The sequence below is a fragment of the Thrips palmi genome, unplaced genomic scaffold (assembly GCF_012932325.1).
Source record: "Thrips palmi isolate BJ-2018 unplaced genomic scaffold, TpBJ-2018v1 HiC_scaffold_15, whole genome shotgun sequence".
In the NCBI taxonomy this organism is placed as follows: Eukaryota; Metazoa; Arthropoda; class Insecta; order Thysanoptera; family Thripidae; genus Thrips; species Thrips palmi.
This window is the reverse complement of record NW_023144624.1, coordinates 9,530,687-9,550,736: the sequence shown is the minus strand read 5'-3', so window position 1 is coordinate 9,550,736 and position 20,050 is coordinate 9,530,687. Positions and strand designations below refer to the sequence as shown.

At 51.5% G+C, this 20,050-nt stretch overlaps 2 protein-coding genes across 14 annotated transcripts; one reads left to right on the top strand and one right to left on the bottom strand.

Moving 5' to 3' along the window:
• The first annotated feature begins 147 nt into the window (after positions 1-147).
• LOC117641769 (ATP-dependent helicase brm-like) lies at positions 148-19,894 on the top strand. Of its 13 annotated transcripts, none has more exons than XM_034379373.1 (17): positions 148-349; positions 825-858; positions 1,076-1,461; positions 1,573-2,613; positions 2,844-3,058; positions 8,580-8,699; positions 9,281-9,659; positions 9,786-9,851; positions 12,816-13,990; positions 14,089-14,290; positions 14,372-17,331; positions 17,449-17,751; positions 17,859-18,085; positions 18,173-18,302; positions 18,398-18,566; positions 18,650-18,781; positions 18,870-19,894. In XM_034379373.1, exons 3-16 carry the CDS (start codon positions 1,092-1,094, stop codon positions 18,778-18,780), a joined length of 7,488 nt encoding a protein of 2,495 aa, XP_034235264.1. In that variant the 5' UTR covers positions 148-349; positions 825-858; positions 1,076-1,091; the 3' UTR covers position 18,781; positions 18,870-19,894. The 13 variants fall into 13 exon arrangements, with proteins under 13 accessions (XP_034235264.1, XP_034235266.1, XP_034235269.1 ...); XM_034379375.1 differs by having other exon boundaries at positions 732-858; XM_034379378.1 differs by lacking the exon at positions 825-858 and having other exon boundaries at positions 1,573-2,313.
• On the bottom strand, positions 3,285-4,899 carry LOC117641740 (inositol monophosphatase 2). The gene is made up of 5 exons (XM_034379320.1): positions 4,873-4,899; positions 4,575-4,781; positions 4,037-4,433; positions 3,853-3,958; positions 3,285-3,766 (listed from the first exon to the last, which is right to left on the bottom strand). The coding sequence occupies exons 1-5, from the start codon at positions 4,897-4,899 to the stop codon at positions 3,496-3,498; spliced, it is 1,008 nt and encodes a 335-aa protein (XP_034235211.1). The 3' UTR covers positions 3,285-3,495.
• Positions 19,895-20,050: the final 156 nt, after the last annotated feature.

Sequence of the window (20,050 nt, the reverse complement as noted above, 5' to 3'; positions counted from 1 at the left end):
ACGTTGTAGTTAAGATCTTCAAAGATATGTAACAATACCATGAGCTATCCAGGAAATAAGTAATTCAACTAAAAGATAACGGTGCTCAAATAATAAATTTTCGGAACCGAAGTATTTTTGGTGTCAAAGTTGGTAGTGAGACGGCGTCCGTCAGCAAAGCAGCAGCGGTGTTGTTTTTATTTGGGCATAGTGGACGGCTTCGCCGAATCAGAGACTTATTTACATTTATCGAATGAATTTACGTAACAGAAAAATTGGTGAACAAATTTCTATTTCACCTCAAATATGTGAGAAGTGGGAGCCAACGTTTGAATGGTTTTAATCTAGTGGAAAAGCTCCAAGAGCTAAAGTAAGTAGCCGACTTTTAGCGTCTCTCGATGCTTCCTATTCATGGTTGGGTAGCCTCGTTCCCGACCTTTCTGTAGATATACTGCTACAAATACAGCATTATTTGTCTCACACAAATTCACACTTCCAATTTCCACTTGATTTCTCAGACGAGACTGCAAACGGGGCTATGTGCACAATTTTAAGCCGTGTGGGAGCCGGGCTGCGTCTTGTGGCCTAACCCGGGTCGTTGGAAGGGTAGTGGGGAGCAAAATTTTACACGGCTTCAAGTATTTTCTTGTACGAGAAATCATGCAATCTCACGTATTTAATGGACAATTTTATTTATTATTTCGGTGATATCAGAGTTCTCGGTCAGTTTACAATATTTTTCTGTCTGCTAGGGCCCTTTGAGGTTATCTGTATTAGAAACTGCTGGGGCGTTGCTAACCTCTCCCATGACTCAAAATGTAGTGTGTAATTTTCTCAATCTTCAGTTTGGGCTGTCGACCGTAGCGGTTTGTCTTTCTTGTGGGTAAAAATTCACTGTGAAACCATTTGCTCATTACTGATTTGTTTCTAAAACACTTCCTTTTGTCTAAATTCGAACTAAAATTCATGTGTATTCTCCTGGGACTAAAACTACTAGCTAGAATTGTGCATTTATGAAATCACAACATATTGTAATAAATTTTCCAACTCCATTTAACTTTTGTGTTTTTTATCGTTTTATTATTGCGTTTTGCAGATAAGTGAAGGGCAAGATGGCAAGCCCTTCACCGCAATCCTCTCCCATGCCCCCGCCACAGACTCCATCTCCGATGGGGCCACCACAACAGTCGCCATCCCCTATGCCATCACCTTCTGGGATGGTTCCACCATCACATTCTCCTTCACCAATGGGGCCTCCATCTCACCACCACCCACACAGCCCAGGCCCCACAGGCTATCCACCTCACCCAGGGCACCCAGGGCACCCTGGACAGCATGCAGGGCCTGGCCACCCTGGGGCGCCTGGTCACCCGGGACAGCACCAAGGGCCTCCTTCGCATCATGTCCATCATGGACATCCTTCGCAAGGACCCCCTGGGCACCCTGGCCACCCTGGCCACCCAAGCCATCAAGGACATCCTGGTGAGATTTAATTAATTATCAGTTATTATTTTTATCATGTGCCATTTGTAAAAGCATGTTTGTGTTCTTAGTTTCATATTTAAATTAATTTTTTATTTAATTGTTTTGCAGGACACCCTGGCCACCATAATCAACATTCAGGGCCAAGTCACCCCAGCCAAAGTCATCCTTCTCAGGCAGGACATCCCGGCCCGGGCCACCCTGGCCACCCTGGCCAACCACATCCAGGACAGGGACACCCCAGTCAAGGACACCCCAGTCAAGGACACCCCAGTCAAGGCCATCCTGGTCCAGGACATCCTGGACAAGGACATCCGGGGCAAGGACACCCCGGACAAGGACACCCCGGACAAGGACACCCTGGACAAGGACACCCAGGACAAGGACATCCGGGGCAAGGCCATCCAGGTCAAGGACATCCAGGGCAAGGACATCCAGGACCTGGACACCCCAGTCAGGGGCATCCCGGCAGCCACTCTGCACCGACTCACGGCGGCCACCCTGGGCCAGGACATCCTGGTTCCGGCCATCCCGGGCCTGGGCATCCATCATCTGGCCATCCCGCTTCCGGACATCCTGGATCTGGACACCCAGGAGCTGGCCACCCCTCACCGGGCCACCCTGGCTCAGGGCACCCAGGCTCTGGGCATCCTGGACCCGGACACCCTGGAGCATCGCATCCTGGATCAAGTCATCCTGGCTCAGGCCACCCTGGTGCTGGCCACCCGGGTTCAGGACATCCAGGAGGCCCCGGCCATCCGTCGTCAGGACATCCAGGCGGACCTGGACACAATCCTCCCGGACACCCTGGATCAGGACATCCCGGATCTGGCGGCCACCCTCTTCATCCTGGTCAGGGACATCCTGGGCAAGCTCACCCAAGCCAGGGTCATCCTGGACAGAGTCCTTCCCACCCTAGCCACCCAAGTCACATGGGGCAGGGGCACCCAGGGCAGCACCCCGGCCAGCATCCTGGTCAGCACCCTGGCCAACATCCTGGCCAACACCCCGGCCAACATCCTGGCCAACACCCAGGCCAACACCCTGGCCAGCATCCTGGTCAACACCCAGGACATCCTATTAGCCATCAGAGTCACCCTGGCTCTGGCCATCAACCCCCATCCCACCCAGCCCCAAGCCATACTCCTTCAGGTGCGGCATGGTGCCTACCTTGTGTTATTGAGATTATTTTAGTAATAAAAAGACAAGAAAGCACTAACATTTTGTTATGCCCTTCACCTATTATTCTGTTATGTAAAATTTCGCTTGATCTTGTCAATTTGCTACATAAGTTTAAAGCACTTTGAAGTTTAACCAATTTTTCACTGAAAGAAAAAGTGACTGTCAGCTATATGTATCCCCGTCTTTGGATCATTTTGCAGGTCACCCTCCATCTTCACCACACAGTGCTGGCCCTCCGGGACCTCATACACCTGGCCACTCGGCACCTCCACCTCATTCGGCTCAAAGTCCTGGACAGCCCTCAGGCCACCCTGGGCACGGCCCACCTCCAGGAATGCACATGAATGGGCCTTCGGGCAACATTGGACTCGGCCAAGGATTCCAGCATGGCATGGCGAATCCGGGTCCTCCCCAGGTATGTGCAAGTAGTATATCGTTGCATGGATGGAGCTAGCGGGTCGAGTAAATGGCAGATACTGTGGGCACAGGCTTTACTGATGGCAATAACTGCTGAAATTGACTTCATCTTAGTGTGCTGCTTCTATGTATTTGGCAACCAGAAAGCTGTAGTATTTTTCCATATTCCATTCAATTCATAATGTGTGCTTTGAAGGTCAGGTGGGGAAAATCACAAGTTGAAGTTTAAAAATACTCGAGTTTATTATAAATCATATGTATAAAAGTGCAGTCTTCAATTTAAAATTTAACACAAATCTTATGCCGTACATGAGATGGTGTTACATTATGACTAAAATTAAAATTATATATCTATCAGTTTGTACAGACCTCACAGAGGCAAATTATCGCAGTTCAGGAGAAAATCCTACATATAATATCACAGAGTTCAAAGGATTAGCTGGCAATAGCTTTCATTTCACCATCTGCCTTCTTGATGAGTGATGATAGAGACTCAGCAATTTGGGGTGTGCCTGCAGCCAGAATTCGGTGTGCCATCATGTCGAACTTGTCTCCACTGGTGTCTACCACAACACCGCCAGCCTCGGTGATGATGAGAGAGCCTGCTGCGACGTCCCAGCTGTGGAGGTGGTCAACTTGGTAGGCTTCGAAGCTTCCTAAGGCCACGTAGCAGAGGGATAGAGCGCAGGAACCAGTCACACGGATGCTGTGGGTGGAACAAATTGTTAGTCTCAGCAATTACAGAGAAAACTTTCATTTGTGGAAACTTGTACTCCATAGAATTGAACTTACCCAGTGGCGGTGGAGATGATGCTCTTAGCCCTGTTCATGATCTTGTCGTGAAGCTTAGGATCTCTGGCAAGTGAAAGCTCCAGGGCGACTACAGCTCTGCTGATGTCTGCAAGAACAAAGTTTAACAAGTTAGCATTTGCCTAGGAAGAAACTCAATTTCGCTGACAGTGGGACATTGACTTACCGGTTTCTTTTGAAGCGTAGATCCTCTCGCCGTTGAGGTAGGCGCCTTGGCCCTTCCTTGCGGTGAACATGTGGTCGTAGACAGGGTTGTACACAATGGCGAGGACGACCTCCTTGTTGATGGCCAGGGCGATGGAGATGCACGTCAGGGGGAAGCCGTGCACGAAGTTGGTGGTTCCGTCGATGGGGTCGATGACCCAGGTGGGCTCCTCGGTCAGGACGGGCTCCTCGTTGCTGCCGCTCACGGTCTCCTCGCCGATGAACTTGTGGGCGGGGAAGGCCTTGGCCAGGCCAGAGATGAGGAACTTCTCGGACGCCTGGTCGTACTCGGTGACAAAGTCCCAAGAGACGGCCTTGGCCACCACGTTCTTGGAGGTCAGGAAACCCTCCTTGACGATCTACAACAACAAGTACCGGGCCATGTCACGCACATGTCGAATGGGGCGAGCGAGTCAACAGCGCGGACGGGACGGCTCTAGCGCGGCCAACTCGAACACAAGCCGTTCTGCCACAAAGTCGTAACCAAGAGTGCTGCTTACCTTGCCGGCTTCCTTGGCGAGGCCGAGGGCGGTGTTGAAGTATAAGTCCAAATCGTGTCCAGGCATGTTGACGGAGTTGGTTGACGTGAAGATGCTCGTCGAGAAGAGTGACTGGCGTCGGGCAGGCGATGCTGTGCGGAGAGATGCGTCTCGGATGGGAAGCTCAGGCACACTGTGATGCTCGGGTCGGTGCGCTCTGCTTTTATGCTAGCCGGGGGTAAACAGACGGGGCGGGGTGGGGGAGCCGCATGGCCGGGGCGAGCGAGCTCCCTGATTGGCCCAAGCCCTCGCCAACAACATTGAACAGCGCCATCAAACTTGCCATCGGCCCAAAGTTTGGCAATGTTTTGATTTTTGAACATTCTAAGACGAAAATGTTTGAACTCGTGTTTAGTTTGCTTTGAAGTGGGTGAGAGGGCGACGCCTGTGTTCGACCGTGTCTGATTTCCCCGCAGTGGAGGTGCGTGGTTTTGTTTGGATCTGCGTTCGACTAGTATGTCTCCGAAGTTTTATTGTTGCTTTGCTTCAACTTGGAATTCTAAATTCCACGTGCCATGTGTGGTTTCGCTCTCTCTCTCTCTCTCTCTCCGGGGAATGAAACTGTTGTCTGCAGGTGCGTTTTACGCGGAAGGTTGTCTGAGCGTGTTGGCGTGGTGCATGCTGACGGGCGCCGTGAGAGCTCGAGTTTACGTGCTGCAGTTTGTTTGGCTACTTTGTCCCTTGGTCGGTGTTTTGCGAGCAGTCTGAATGAGAGAACAAGTTTCCGGACGTGGCCCCGGGACCAATCTTGTCGCGGTTTTGTCGCCGCGTGGCGGCGTGGCCGTGACGCGACGTTGGGGTAAATGTTTAGCGTGGCGCTCGGCTGGCTTACGGCAAGCTTTGGCGTCCCCCTGCTCAAGTGTAACGTTGTGTGTTTTGCCTCGTCATCCAAAAGTAACTCTTATCACGGCGCCGTTAAATCACCCGCAACATCCACATGTCATGTTTTACTTGTAGTGGGCGCCATTTTAATCTTTTTCATTTTCCGCCTCGGGAGGCTTGTAGCATCAATGATCAGGTGTAGGCAAAGGGCTATTTGTACATTTGTTCGCCCAGCCTGGCGGTCCATTAACTTTTTCTAGGGGAAAAGAGGGGGGGCACGCGGATGTCTCGTTAAATGGTTCTCCTGTCCTCGACCTCCGGCTGACCGTTCTAGCGTTGATGGGGTCGGCTAAATTATTCCCCCGATTTGGGAAATCATTTTCGCCCCTGTCAATGTGTCAGCACCACATGCTTTTGCTAACGACTTTTGGGCCTCGGTTCAAATTGTTTCGCACTGGTACTGTATGTGCTGTGTAGTTGCAACTTTTCTAGGCCGTTTGTATGCATAACAGCCCTCGCTCAGAATTTACATTTTACAGTGCAGGGGGTGTCTGCAGTTGGGAATTTTTCGTCCTGTGAGAACCGTCTCCTTTTCTTAGGGCCTTTTTCTCCTCTTGTTTGTCTCCCCACCCCACCCCCTTTTGTGTTGTGGCGGCGCAGCGGCGCTGTGGCACGGCTTTCTGATCATGGAAAGTTCCACAGGTAGTTGCGTGCGTCAGGTTTAGTTTGGGAGGGTGAGGGACGCTGCCCTAAGCCTGCGAAGGGATAGGGCAGGGCTCCCCGCCCCCTCTCCCCCGCCCGGGCTGGAGCGGCTGGAGGCGCGTTGACCCACTCCCCCGGACCGCCGAAATTTTCCTAAGCCTGCGCAGGGTTCGAACATGGCGAGGAGAAAGGGAGCCGAGGGCGGAATATTTCCAACATTTCCCGGGGGTGCCCCTCCCCCTCCCCGGCCGGGCCGCACGCCCCGCACGCCACGGGCTCGGTGCGTGATTGCACTTATCGTAATTGCAAACAGTGTTCGCGTGGCGCGGCATGGCGGCCCAGCGAGTGGTTTGAACGTTTGAACCGGCGGATGAAAACGACAGGACACGCATCTGAACGGGCGGGAACGTCGTCAGTGGGGCGCGGCCTCGTCATTTGCGGCGTGGCCGCCGTGCCGCCGTTCGTGTGGCTGTCCACGCGGTGCGAGCGTGGGCCCCGCGGGGCGGGGCGTGTTTGCCGAGTACTAATGTTTTCACCCCAGCGTGCTGCTGGCAACCCCCGTGCAACGCGTGCACAGCGCAAAGAGTAGTTCGCTGCGCCGGCCGGAACTTTTCCGCTGCGGCGCGCTCCGCTCCGCCGCTCCGCCCCGCGCTCGCCGGCCCGGCACGCGACCGGCCGCGGCCCTTCCCTCGTATCGCCGCGCCGCGCCCGGGGGATGTTTGCCGATTGCCGGCCAAACCTTCCAGAACGAAATAAACCCGCTCCGTGTCGGCTCCGCGGACAGACACGCCGCAGACGGCCGTGGCGCAACCCCTGGCCGTGTGGCCGGCCAGTCGGCGCGCGGCAGCTGCACCGCACTGCACCTGCAGGTGTCCGCCGGTGCAGAGATCAGCGCACGCTTCGGCCGGCGGGCAGCACTGGCGGCACGCGCCTGGCGTCAGCAGGCAGCGTGATCGTGGCCGCCGGGTCGCGCGGGTTCGAATCCCAGCGGTGCGCGCCCTTTTGACGGCCACGCCCGATATCGGCGGGCGGCGCGGGCTGCGTGTGGGTGGAGAAGGCTCGTGGCGTCACTGGCCGCGCGCTGCTCGCGCTGCTTTCCGCGGTTGACTCACAGCACGACGCGATCGGTGTGGCTTCGCGCGCGGATTTGATAGCGCCGTGCATAACAGAGTAGATAAGATGCACGTTTCGGCAAACGGACTATGCCGGCCGGCCGAGGCAGAGGGCCGCCCTCCCCCACCCCGTCCCGGCCCTCCCGGCCACGCACGGATCACGTGCTGACGGCGTGGCCGGGGCGTGATGCAGCCCCAGAACCGTGTGCTCTGCGCAGCGTGCTGCAGCGTGCTGCAGCGTGCCCCTGCCGGGCACCCCGAGGCCCGGGGCTACCCGTGCACCTCCCACCCCTACCCTTGGCGAGTCTCCGGCCGGCGGGGTGCCCGCCTCGGCTCGGCTCCCCAGGCGTGGCCCCGGCTGGGCTTTCTCAGGCAGACCCGCCGACTTGCTCGACTCGACTCAGTAATGAGATAACGGCGATGACCTTGCACCTGCATCTTCTCGCCCGAGATGCGTTGCCGCGGTCTCGATGCGACCGCCTGAACCCTGCAAAAAAATGGCGCCAGAACTCGTCAACTCGCGATTCCGACGGCGGCCTTCAGCGCGCCGTTCACCGGTCCTTGTCCATCCCATCCCCCATGTCCTTCCCTCGTCCGGCAGCACCACCGCTGCCTCTCGTGGTAGCGGTGGCCGCCGTGGCTTTGCTGAATTTTAAAGGGGTGCATGGTGCACGTACAGGAGTCGACTTCCCCGCGGTGCCGGCGAGGCGAGGCGCGGTGCGGGGGCGGGCGGGGTAGGGTGCGGCCGCGGCGCCCAGTCGAGATAAGGCCGTCGTCGCCGCCGTCGCCAAGGTCGCTCTCTGCTCTAATTTCCGCCCACCGGGCTTTTGCCTGGCCGCGTCTGGCGCCATAGGACATTTTTACCCGCCATTGACTTACAAGTCAGATTGACCAGCCGCGGGACGGCCCGCGGTAGTCTGCTAGTCCGCTCGCCGCGGTGTAGTGATAACAGTGTTTGTTGTCGTATGGAAATGAGGTTAGGTTGCCCCGGCCTGGTCGGCTTGGTGCCATGTAGGCAGTCTGCACCTAGTTGTACCTAGCCGCATCTCCTCTTTGCACCTAGGTCGCGAGTCGCGCCGCAAGTAGGGAAGTCCAGCGGCCAGGTTGCCTACAGTCGTCTGCCAGGAACTGTCATGTAGTTCTGGGGCCCCGCGAACGTTTTCAGAGCACTTGTTGTTCTACACCTGTAGGGTTAGGTTTCACTCCATTGGGTTTGTTGATGATTGGGAGAAGACTGTCAGTCTCCTTGAAATAGTATGTGACGTTAGTTTGAGTGGGCTAGTAGTTGCGTAGAAGGAGAGATGAAGGAAGACGCAATTGGTGTTGGCAGGGCTGTGGCCAGGAAAACCTGACTGCCCTGCAGCGGAGCGTGGACTCCATGGAAGACAAGGGTATGGCGGAAGACCCTCGATATTCTCAGATGATGATGCGCGGGCGTCCCCCCATGCAGGTCCGTATTTTTTCAAGGTCGTTGTGGTAGTGGTATTTGTCCGCTGTGGTAGTGTTCTCCATGACACGTTGTCCCTTTGCGTTTCGCTGTGTCATCCCCTGTAAATGGACATTAATTTGCATGCTGGAGGGTGTGTTGCTGTCATTATTCACAACAGTTTGCTTCCCAGTTGCCAACTTCGTGACTGGTTATATAGTAGAATACTGAAGACTGCGGGCTCATGTTTGTTTTCATTGAGTACTATATTTGTAGCCTGATGCGATTTCATGCATGGTACATTGTTTTGTTTCAACTCTATTATTTTCTCTGGTTTGGTCATCATTCAAGAGTGTTCTGTTTTTTTCTCTTTTGTTTTTGTGTGCATAATATTTTATAACTGTATGTGTATTAACTATACTTTAAAGAAATGTATTATTGAACTTTGTTACTAGACATCTAGAACCCTGGTTGAGATCGTGCAATTAGATAGCATTATTAGATACCCCGCATAGTGTTAGCAGATGTGTGTTTTCAGAGCCTGCTCTGCGTAAAGAGTTGTTGAACATTGAATTTTGATTTTGTATTATTTGTCTGTTTTTCAGGGCTTCGGTGGCTCTCAACAGAGTGAGATGCCTCAAAAGTACCAGTTCACACCGACACAAATGAACATGCTGCGGTTCCAAATCATATCATACCGTAGCATGGCAAGGAACCTGCTTCCCCCGCATGCTCGACTGGGTGCAAGCGGCAAGCCAATCGAAGGAGCACCCCCTTCAACTCAGAGCCCAACTCCACCAAGCTTCCAACAACCTCCAAGTGGCCCAGGTGCTTCTCCGGGACCGGGCAGCGGACCCGGATCTTCTGGCCCGCCAGGGGGACCGCCCCCATCTGGAGCAGCACAAGTCCCTCCTCAGTCGGGACCTTCACCTCACCAGGGCCCTCCGACTCCAGGACCCCAACAGCCTCCACCAGGCCCAGCAGGTGTGTACAGTGAACTGAATGTGTTTACTCTTTTCCTTTAGGTTTCTTTCTTTTCCTTTTTAACAAATCAAAGTTTGCTCTTCACAAAGACACAAAATGACTTTTTTTTTTTTTCGCTGGTTTTAGGGCCTGGACCACTTACTCCTGCAACGAGCCAGCCCCCATCCACTCCAAGCACTCCAGGAGCACCAGGTATGACCGGAGGACCCTCGCAAGGTTTCAGTCATGTGTCTTCGCAGGGTCACATGCAAAATATGGGTCATGGCCACACTCACGGTTTACCTCACAGCATGGCCCATGGCCCCAGCCTGCCTCATGGCCCATCTCATGGTCTCTCACACAGTCTGTCACATGGCCCGTCTCACAGCCTGCCTCATGGTCTTGCACATGGCCTGTCTCATGGCCTCTCTCATGGATATCCTCACAGCCTTTCTCACGGACCACATCAAGGTCCTCATCAAAGTCCTCTGCAGAGTCATTCTCAGCTGCATTCTCAAATGGCGTCTCAGAGCCAGCCTCATGGATCTTCAGGACAGCAGGGTCCCTCTCCTGGACCCCACCAGGCACATCCGCATCCACAGGGACCCTCTCCAGGACCACCGCAGGGACCTTCGCCAGGCCCATCTCAAGGCCCTTCCCCAGGACCGCATCAAGGACCTCCCCCAACCCCTCCTCAGCCCTCTCAGACCCCACAGCCTCCTCACCAGAGCTCCTCTCAGGTGTCTCCCCAATCCAGCCAGCCTTCGCAGGTGCCTCAAATGTCTCCTCCCGCCCCCTCCCACGCCCATTCGGGTGCCTCCCAGGCCATGCAAGGACAAGGTCCTCAAGGCCCATCTCCAGGTCCTTCTCCCGGACCTTCGCCTGGCCCACCGCGCGGGCCGTCCCCAAGCCCAGTCTCCAGTTCAACTGCTGTACCCCACGGCGCTCCCCACGGTGGCCACCACGCTGCCTCCCACGGCGGTCCACACGGCGGCCCCCACGCGTTCTACAGCGGCCTGCACCACGGCCATGGGCCTCTGCATCACGGCCACGGGCCAGGGCCGCCACACCACGGCCACCCCCACCTGCATGGCCCTCCGCACGGCGGCGTGCACGGCCCGCACGGCCCGCTCAGCTCCATGCACGGCCCGCTGCACGGGCCACACGGCCCGCTCCACGGCCCCCATGGACTCCACGGCCACGCCGGACTGCACGGCCCACCGCACGGAGGCTTGCACGGGCCTCTCCACGGGCAGGGCCCTCACGGCCTGCCAGGTCATCACGGCCCTGGGCCTATGCTCCACGGCGCGCAGTCGTCACATCAAGGTCCTCACCAAGGACACCAGAGCGCCTTCGAAGTACCCGCCAGCCCCCACGGCGCCCCCCAGACCCCCCGCCAGACCTCTCCCCAGGCTGCCCGCCAGTCGCCGCCACAGGGCCCCTCGTCGTCGCAAGCCTCGCCGCCTCCGCACGCTCGCACTCCGGCGTCTCCACAGCCTGCGGAAGTGGCGAGGGAAGCACCATCTCCGTCGCCGTCGCCGCGAGCATCCTCGGCGCCGTCACCGCAAGCCTCAGCGTCCGACGCCGAGGCTTCGTCCTCTCACGCCGCTCCGTCGCCGTCCCCTCGCCCACCGGGCCCTCCGGCGTCGACCTCCCCCGACGTGCCCTCGCAAGTTCCTAGCTCTCCCCAAGGCTCGCGAGTCCCGTCTCAGGGCTCTCCAGAGGGAGCCGCTGCCGCCGTCGCTGGCGGTGTCCCCGCAGCCCCTGCTGGCGCTGCCCTTGCCGGCCTTGGCCCTGCCCAAGGGTCTCCACCGGGCCCTGCTCAGGGCCCCGCTCAGGGCCCCGCTCAGAGCGCCGCCCAGGGCCAGGCCCTTCCAGGCCCTCCACAGCCTCCCACTCCGCCCTCTGCCGGAGCTGGAGCCGGACCAGGCGCCCAAGGCCCTGGTCAGCATGGAGCAACATCCCCTGTGGGACCCCCAGTGGAAGGAGGTAGTGTGCTGCGGGCACATTATGGCATGTCCTGTCTTAGAGATTTCCTTTTCAATTATTACTCTTGTCATTTTTGTTTATTTTGTTGTATTTTTTTAAATGGTTGCTGAGGCAAGCTGCTGTTTCATTTTGTTTTTGGCGTTCTCTGCAAACGCTGTTTTTTAAAAACTTTATTCGGCTTTTTTTTTTTTTTACTAATTGTTGAATTTATTTTGGTTATCTTTTGAGTTGGTCTGTATTTTTGGATTATTGTTCAGGAAAAATTTTCAACTTAAGTTTCCACAGAAGGACTTTCCTTTCCATTCTTCTCCCAAGCTTGATACTTATCTTTAATCTATTTTGTCTAGGCAAGGACCTGAACAACTTGAAACGAACCCAAGCATCAATTTTTTTTCTCACTCTAGCAGGACATGTTTGAAATGGAATGAAGGCTAGATCTTCATTGATGTAATTCTAATGGCACATAATTTGCAGGAATTTCAAAGTCCCCCCTCTTCTGTAACCTTTGTCAACCAACCTCACTCCATGATACACAATTTTCCAAAGAAGCCACAATGCTCCTTCACCCCATCAGTATAAATTGATTTACAGTAAATTTTAAAACTCATGTACGTGTCTATTCCTTTGTCTGTAAAGTCAAACCAAAAGTCATATCATTTTAAATTTCCCCTGTCAATTCTATTTGATACAAATATTTTAAACACAATCCAATTACTACTTTATCTTTATTTTGTTATGTATAAGTGTCTATGAAAATGCATGTTAATTTTGAAGCTTTTATATGCAAATATGATAGCACATCTTGTTTGCATGAAATGCGAGTAGTATTGTTCTACTAGTTTCTTCTCAATCTTAATTTAATTCAACTAAAGTACCGATGTGATGATTTTTAACTGATGATTGCTCTATTGAGCTTTGGCACTAAAAAGAATGATGGGAAGAATGTTTTTTGAAATGCATTCAAGTTATTTCGAGCTTCGATCATCTCGCATCATAAGTTAGCCAAGTACTCTTTCGCTTTCTCCTATCTAACATATCATATGTAGTCTTACGAGAACGTTACTCAATGTCTGTGTTGTGTATTTTGACTTATTTTGAAATCATGTTTCAATTGACACTATTTTCTTCTTTTCAGCATCAATGTGCTGCATTGTTTGTCGTTTTCTAACTGCAGTCGACTGTTCACAGGTTCGCCGACACCAGCTGGTGCCGTTCCACCGCCTGCTCCTAGCACGCCTGGAGCGCCGTCTGGACCTCCGTCTGGGCCTCCGACGCCAGGCCCGGCAATGCCACCACACGGCGCGCCGTCTCCGCGACCCCAAGGAATGCCCCCTGGAGGACCTCCAACACCCGGGCCCGCTGGCACGCCTCCGCCGCAAGGACCACCGCCCGGCCACCCAGGACCTCCAAGCGGCCCACCCTCAGGCCCACCATCTGGCCCTCCATCAGGCCCTCCAAGCGGGCCGCCCACCCCGGGCCCACCAACGGGGCCCCCAAGTGGCCCTCCGACCGGTATGCATGGCCTTCCCCATGGGAGTCCTCACAGTGGACCTCATGGCGGGCCTCATGGCCCACCTCATGGCCCACCACATGGTCAACCCCACGGCCCGCCACACGGACCGCCGCACGGACCACCTCACGGCCCACCTCACGCAGGTCCTCATGGAGGACCGCACGGTGGCCCACACAGTGGTCCTCATGGTCCACCCCACGGTCCACCCCACGGTCCTCCTCATGGCGGCTCGCCTCATGGACCGCCCCACGGTCCTCCTCATGGCGCTCCTCCGCACGGCGTACCTCCACATGGTGCACCTCCTCATGGCGCTCCTCCACACGGCGCTCCTCCACATGGCATTCCTCCACATGGTGGACCTCCCCATGGTGGGCCTCCCCATGGCGGACCTCCCCATGGCGGACCATCTCACGGCGTTCCTCCTCATGGCGGGCCTCCCCATGGAGGGCCGCCTCATGGTGCTCCCCACGGTCCTTCGCATGGTGGGCCACCTACTGGTCCCCCGGGGCCACCCACCGCAGCTCCGGGATCTGCCCCTCCATCTCAAGGCCCTGCAGGACAGGGACAACCTGGCGGCGCTGCAACACCTCCCTTGTCGGGCCCACCCGGCCCTCCAGGGCCTCAAGGTCCTCCGCAAGGACCGCCTGGACCTCACGGACCGGCCGGTGGACCACCCACGCCTGGCTCTCAAGGCCCAGCGGGTCCACCAGGCCCTCATGGAATGCCCTCAGGGCCACAACAAGGTCCGCCAGGCCCTCCTGGTCCTCCGGGACCGCCAGGGATGCAACAGCGTCCCGGTCCTACTCCACCACCTGGAGGCCCTCCTCACCAGGTGAGGTCCTACACCAATGTAAGTACTCACTTTTTCTACTCAACCGGCTTGTAATTTGCTTCTTGATTTCAAAAATTTTTACTTTCAGAGTCTGTAACTTGGTCTTTTGTTTTCAGGGTCAGATGATGCCTCAGGGTCCACAGCCAGGTGGTCCTCCGTCTGCACAAGGCCCTCACGGTCCTCACGGCCCCCATGGCCCCATGCATCCAGGTGGCCCCATGGGCTACCCGCCACATCCCGGCGCCATGGGCCAACACCCGGGCGGTCCTATGGGACCGCACCCAGGCCAGCACGGTGGGCCTATGGGACCTCATCCTGGTGTGTATCGTCTTTGAGGAGAAATGTTGATAGTGTGTAATTGAAGAACGATTTTTCTAAAACGTTTTCGTGGTATTCCAGGTGGTCCAATGGGTCCGCATCCAGGCCATCCAGGGCATCCTGGACACCCTGGACATCCTGGACATCCTGGTGCCATGGTTGGAATGGGACAACATGGCCCCATGCAGCATCCTGGCGGCCCGATGCACCCGGGCATGTCTCCGATGGGACCCATGGGTCCGATGGGCCCAATGGGTCCAATGGGCATGCAGAGCAGAGCCATGCACCAGGGCCCGATCGGTCCAGGCATGCCTCCTCACCCCCAAATGCATCAAGGCGGTCTGCCCCCAGGAGCGCACCAAATCCAGCAACAGGTGCTGAGCACCACTTCCAGCATCATGGGAAAGAATGCCCGCACTACGACCATGCCCAAACCCAGTGGAATAGATCCGCTCGCAACATTGGATGAGCGTGAAAGGAAGGTGGCAGAAAATATTCAATCCAGAATTGAAATTCTAAGCAATCTGCCCCCTAATCTTTCTGAAGAGGATAAACTGCAGGCTCAGATTGAGTTGAGAGCTTTGCGTGTTCTCAACCTGCAGCGTCAGCTGAGAAGTGATATTGTTGCACACACCCGTGCAATGACAACTCTTGAAACAGCTCATAATATCAAACTTTACAAGCGAACGAAACGCCAAGGATTGCGTGAAGCACGTGCTACTGAAAAATTGGAGAAGCAACTCAAGATCGAAGCTGAGAGGAAGCGCAGACAGAGGCATAAGGAATACCTTGACACAGTCTTGCAACACAGCAAGGACCTTAAAGAATTCCATCGCAACAACCTTGGTCGTATTGGCCGTCTGAACAAAGCTATTATGAATTACCACGCCAATGCCGAAAGGGAACAAAAGAAGGAGCAAGAAAGAATTGAAAAAGAGCGTATGCGCCGTCTTATGGCTGAAGATGAAGAAGGTTACAGAAAGCTTATCGATCAAAAGAAAGACAAGCGTTTGGCATTCTTGCTTTCTCAAACTGATGAGTACATTGGAAATTTGACTGAAATGGTGAAGCAGCATAAATTAGAGCAGAAGCTCAAGCAGCGAGACAGTCAAAAGAAACGCAGACGGAGGAAGAAGAAGCCAGTGGAAGGTGAAGGTGGTCAAGAGGGGCAAGAAGGCAATGAAGAGGAGGAAGATGAGGAAGACTACCGCGTAACCGTCAGAGAGGTAGCCACTGGTAAAGAGATTTCTGGTGACGATGCCCCAATGGCCAGTGAAGTAGATGCGTGGTTAGAAAAGAATCCAGGATGGGAGTGTGTTGAAGAGTACACTGATGATGAGGAAGAAGAAACAGAGGGAGGCGAGAAGAAAGAAAAAGAGGGTGAAGAAGGTGAGAAAGGAGCTCTTCAGAAGAACACCAAGGTGGAAGATGATGAATATGGAAAGAAAGGAGAAGAGCACACATATTACAGCATTGCCCATACTATTCATGAGCATGTCACAGAGCAAGCTGATATTCTTATCAATGGTAAACTCAAAGAGTACCAGGTCAAGGGTCTGGAATGGCTGGTGTCCTTGTTCAATAATAATCTGAATGGTATCTTGGCAGATGAGATGGGTTTGGGTAAGACCATTCAGACAATTGCCCTTATTACTTATCTGATGGAGAAAAAGAAAGTAAATGGACCTTTCTTAATCATTGTCCCACTTTCTACTTTGTCCAATTGGGTTTTGGAGTTTGAAAAATGGGCTCCCTCTGTCATTTGCCTAGCTTATAAGGGTTCTCCACAAGCCCGGCGATCATTACAAGCTCAGATGAGAAATAGCAAATTTAATGTGCTTATGACAACCTATGAATATGTTATCAAGGACAAAGCAACTCTAGCTAAAATTCATTGGAAGTACATGATCATCGATGAAGGCCATCGTATGAAGAACCACCACTGTAAACTGACTCAGGTTTTGAATACTCATTACATTGCACCTCATCGCCTGCTTTTGACAGGAACCCCTTTGCAAAACAAATTGCCAGAATTGTGGGCTTTGTTGAATTTCCTCCTGCCATCAATCTTCAAATCTGTCAGTACATTCGAGCAGTGGTTCAATGCACCATTTGCAACAACTGGTGAGAAGGTAGAATTGAATGAAGAAGAAACAATCCTTATTATTCGCCGTCTTCACAAAGTTTTGAGACCTTTCTTATTGCGTCGTCTCAAGAAGGAAGTAGAGTCTCAATTGCCTGATAAGGTAGAATACATCATTAAGTGTGACATGTCTGGTCTTCAACGTGTGCTCTACAGACACATGCAGAGCAAGGGAGTGCTCCTCACTGACGGTACTGAACGTGGAAAGCAAGGAAAGGGTGGTGCTAAGGCTTTAATGAACACGATTGTGCAGTTACGTAAGTTATGTAATCATCCATTCATGTTCCAACAAATTGAGGAGAAATACAGTGAGCACACAGGCACAGCTGTCACAGGCCCAGAACTCTATAGAACTTCAGGCAAATTTGAGCTTCTGGATCGTATTCTTCCCAAATTGAAGGCCACAAACCACAGAGTGCTTCTTTTCTGTCAAATGACACAACTCATGACAATCATGGAAGATTACCTTACCTGGAGAAATTTCAGTTACCTTCGACTTGATGGTACAACTAAAGCAGAGGATCGTGGTGATCTCCTTAAGAAATTTAACAGCCCTACATCAGAATACTTCCTTTTCTTGCTGAGTACTCGTGCTGGTGGTCTTGGTTTGAATTTACAAGCTGCAGACACAGTTGTTATATTCGATTCTGATTGGAACCCTCATCAAGATTTGCAAGCCCAGGATCGAGCTCATCGTATTGGTCAGCAGAATGAAGTGAGGGTTTTGAGACTCATGACTGTCAACTCTGTAGAGGAGAGAATTTTAGCTGCTGCTCGATACAAGCTGAATATGGATGAGAAAGTTATTCAAGCTGGTATGTTTGACCAAAAATCAACTGGTTCTGAAAGACAGCAGTTCCTGCAAACCATTCTGCACCAGGATGATGCTGATGATGAGGTGGGTTTTGTGTTTCTGATTTTTTTCTAGTGATTGATTGATTGAATTCTGTTTGCAATTGTTAATGGTGTTAATTTTATCTCTTCTTAAAAAAATGTTATGCTCTTTTAAATATAGGAAGAGAATGAGGTTCCGGATGATGAAGTGGTCAACCAAATGTTGGCTCGCTCAGAGAGTGAGTTTGAAGCCTTCCAGAAGATGGACTTGGATAGACGTCGTGAGGATGCAGCCAAGGGTTCGGGCCGCAAGTCACGACTTGTGGATGAAAGTGAACTCCCTGAGTGGCTCCTAAAGGGAGAGGAAGAGCTGGAACGCCTGGCCTATGAGGAAGAGGAAGCAGAGCAGTGTCTAGGTCGTGGCACTAGGCAGAGGAAAGAGGTTGATTACACTGATAGTCTTACTGAAAGAGAATGGTTTAAGGTGAGCTTTCCCCCTTTTTTCTTTTTTTTTTTTCTGTCCCATGTACTAAGTTAGCTAATATACCTTGTGAGGGACTTGTTTTATCTTCTATTTTATTCCTTATGTAGGCAATGGATGATCTTGGTGACTTCGACGATGAGGAGGAAGAAGAGGAAGAAGATAGGCGCCCAGCTTCCAAAAAGGGCCGTAAGAAGAGAAAGAAAGATGATGATGATGAAGACGAGCCCTTGTCCATCAAGAAGAGGAGAGGTGCTGCTGAGAAAAGCACACTTGACCCAAAAGTGAAGAAACAGATGAAGAAAATCATGACAATTGTTGTGAAGTACACTGATAGGTATGGTATATTTTTATGAATTATTTGTTCATACACTGTCAATTATTTACTTGGTGCTGATTTGTTGTCTGTTTCCTCTAATTACAGTGAGGAAGGAAGAGTTCTTAGTGAACCATTCATGAAGCTTCCTTCCCGTAAGGCTCTTCCTGATTACTATGAAGTCATCAAAAAGCCTATGGATATTAACAGAATTTTGACCCGTATTAGTGAATCTAAAGTGAGTGTCTCTTGTGTTCTTCTAAATATTATTTAATATTAACAATAATTTCCTTTACTAATTTTAATTTCTTCTGTTCTTGTTTTGTCCTCAAGTACTTTGAAATGGACGATCTTGAAAAAGACTTTATGCAACTCTGTAAAAACGCTCAGTTGTACAACAAAGAGCAATCTCTCATACATGAAGACTCAATTGTACTTCAGTCAGTCTTCACTAATGCTCGTCAACAAGTGCAGCAAGATCAGGAGCAAGAATCTGATAAAGGTAAACTACTGATGTGGTTGGTGGTTATGGTTTTGTTTTACTTTTACAATTTAGTTTGTTAACAAATTTGTTATGATTGATAGATGATGAGGAGTCTGAACAAGAATCAAAGCCGAGGAGTAAGCGTGGTGGCCGACCTCCGAAGGTAGAGAAAGGGAGACGCAAACGTTCTAGGAAATATGTCAGTAGTGATGAAGAGGAGGAAGATGATTGAGGTAAGTCCTCTAAATCCTCTCGACCGAGTCTAAATTGGTTTAAAGTTTAATGCACTGACTTTAATCTTTTCTTTGTGGTCTCTTTCAGTGGCGTGATGCTGAAAGAATTGAGTAATGCTGAAAACAAAGCAAATCTTAAGTTATGCTTGGATGTTATTGATGATTTTTGTATAAGTGTTTATGAACTCTGTACATGGTGCTGTGTCGACTGATGCCAGAATATGTGCAGCTGAAGTCTTAGTGACTTGATCATTGTTGGATATGTCTTCAATGTAGATTATTTTGTACATATTTATTGTCTTTTATTCTGTATTATATGATCGTGCAACAGTATTTTATTGTAAATAGCAATATTTGTCTGGGCAGGAGTAATGGTGGTGGTTGGGTGTAAAACCTTTCCATTTATTAACTTCTTTTTATTGGTGGACAAGGCTAATGAAATCATGACCTCAGAATGCATTTCCAAAGAAGTTTCATCCAATGCATATTCATTCTTGTCTCATGCTTTGCTTGCCTTTATGATTATCAATGTTAGTGAAGCATCTGGATCTGCATTATATTATGATAATATACCTGGTCTCACTAAATTTTGTCATTTCCAGTATTCTGTAACTGTAGATTATGAAATGAATTTTTTTTTTCATTTTGGTTCTACTTTAGGAGTATAAAAATGTTGGTTTAAATGTACTGCTTTCAAGGGAATGAAGTAATACTTTTAGCTACTGTTCATTTTACTGGAACTTGATTGTCTTTGGTATGCTTGTTTGTTAAGTCTACTTATTTTTATTAATTGTTTTAAAATTGTAATGATGAACATTCTCTGATTAGCCCCTTCTGTTTTCAGAACAGAGTTCGTTCTGACCTTTGATCATTTTTTTCCACCTATTTTGGATGAGTCTATTGTGGTAGTATATTCAATTTTACTAAGATTACATTGCACATGGATCTCACCTTAAATTGTGTCCTGTTAGGTGAAAACCATAGCAAATGTCATTATGTTAATGATTTGAGGGAAATGCAATCTCATTTCTTTGTAGATCTCTGCTCCTAAGATGCCAGGCAAATTTTGTAATGGATTAGTGGCATCATAATAAAGTTAATTGACTTTGTCTACATTGCTGTCTATTGCGTTTCTTCTCAACCTGGCCCTACTCTCATCACAGACAAAGAAAAACTTACTGATTCCAAACAAAAGAAAGAAAACGATCTGGAGGAGGTAGAGTCGCGGGCACAGCACGAGTAAAAGTTGAACACATCAGCCGCATTCAG

Bases quoted from the DNA above. Each gene is read 5' to 3' on its own strand.
- LOC117641769 (XM_034379370.1), top strand. From the start codon at position 1,092: ATGGCAAGCCCTTCACCGCAATCCTCTCCCATGCCCCCGCCACAGACT. The intron at 9,660-9,785 runs GTGTGTACAGTG...CGCTGGTTTTAG, and splicing joins GCCTCCACCAGGCCCAGCAG to GGCCTGGACCACTTACTCCT. The intron at 17,332-17,448 runs GTGGGTTTTGTG...TTTTAAATATAG, and splicing joins AGGATGATGCTGATGATGAG to GAAGAGAATGAGGTTCCGGA.
- LOC117641740 (XM_034379320.1), bottom strand. From the start codon at position 4,899: ATGGCAAGTTTGATGGCGCTGTTCAAT. The intron at 4,434-4,574 runs GTAAGCAGCACT...TTGTTGTTGTAG, and splicing joins TCGCCAAGGAAGCCGGCAAG to ATCGTCAAGGAGGGTTTCCT. The intron at 3,959-4,036 runs GTAAGTCAATGT...TTGTTCTTGCAG, and splicing joins CTACGCTTCAAAAGAAACCG to ACATCAGCAGAGCTGTAGTC.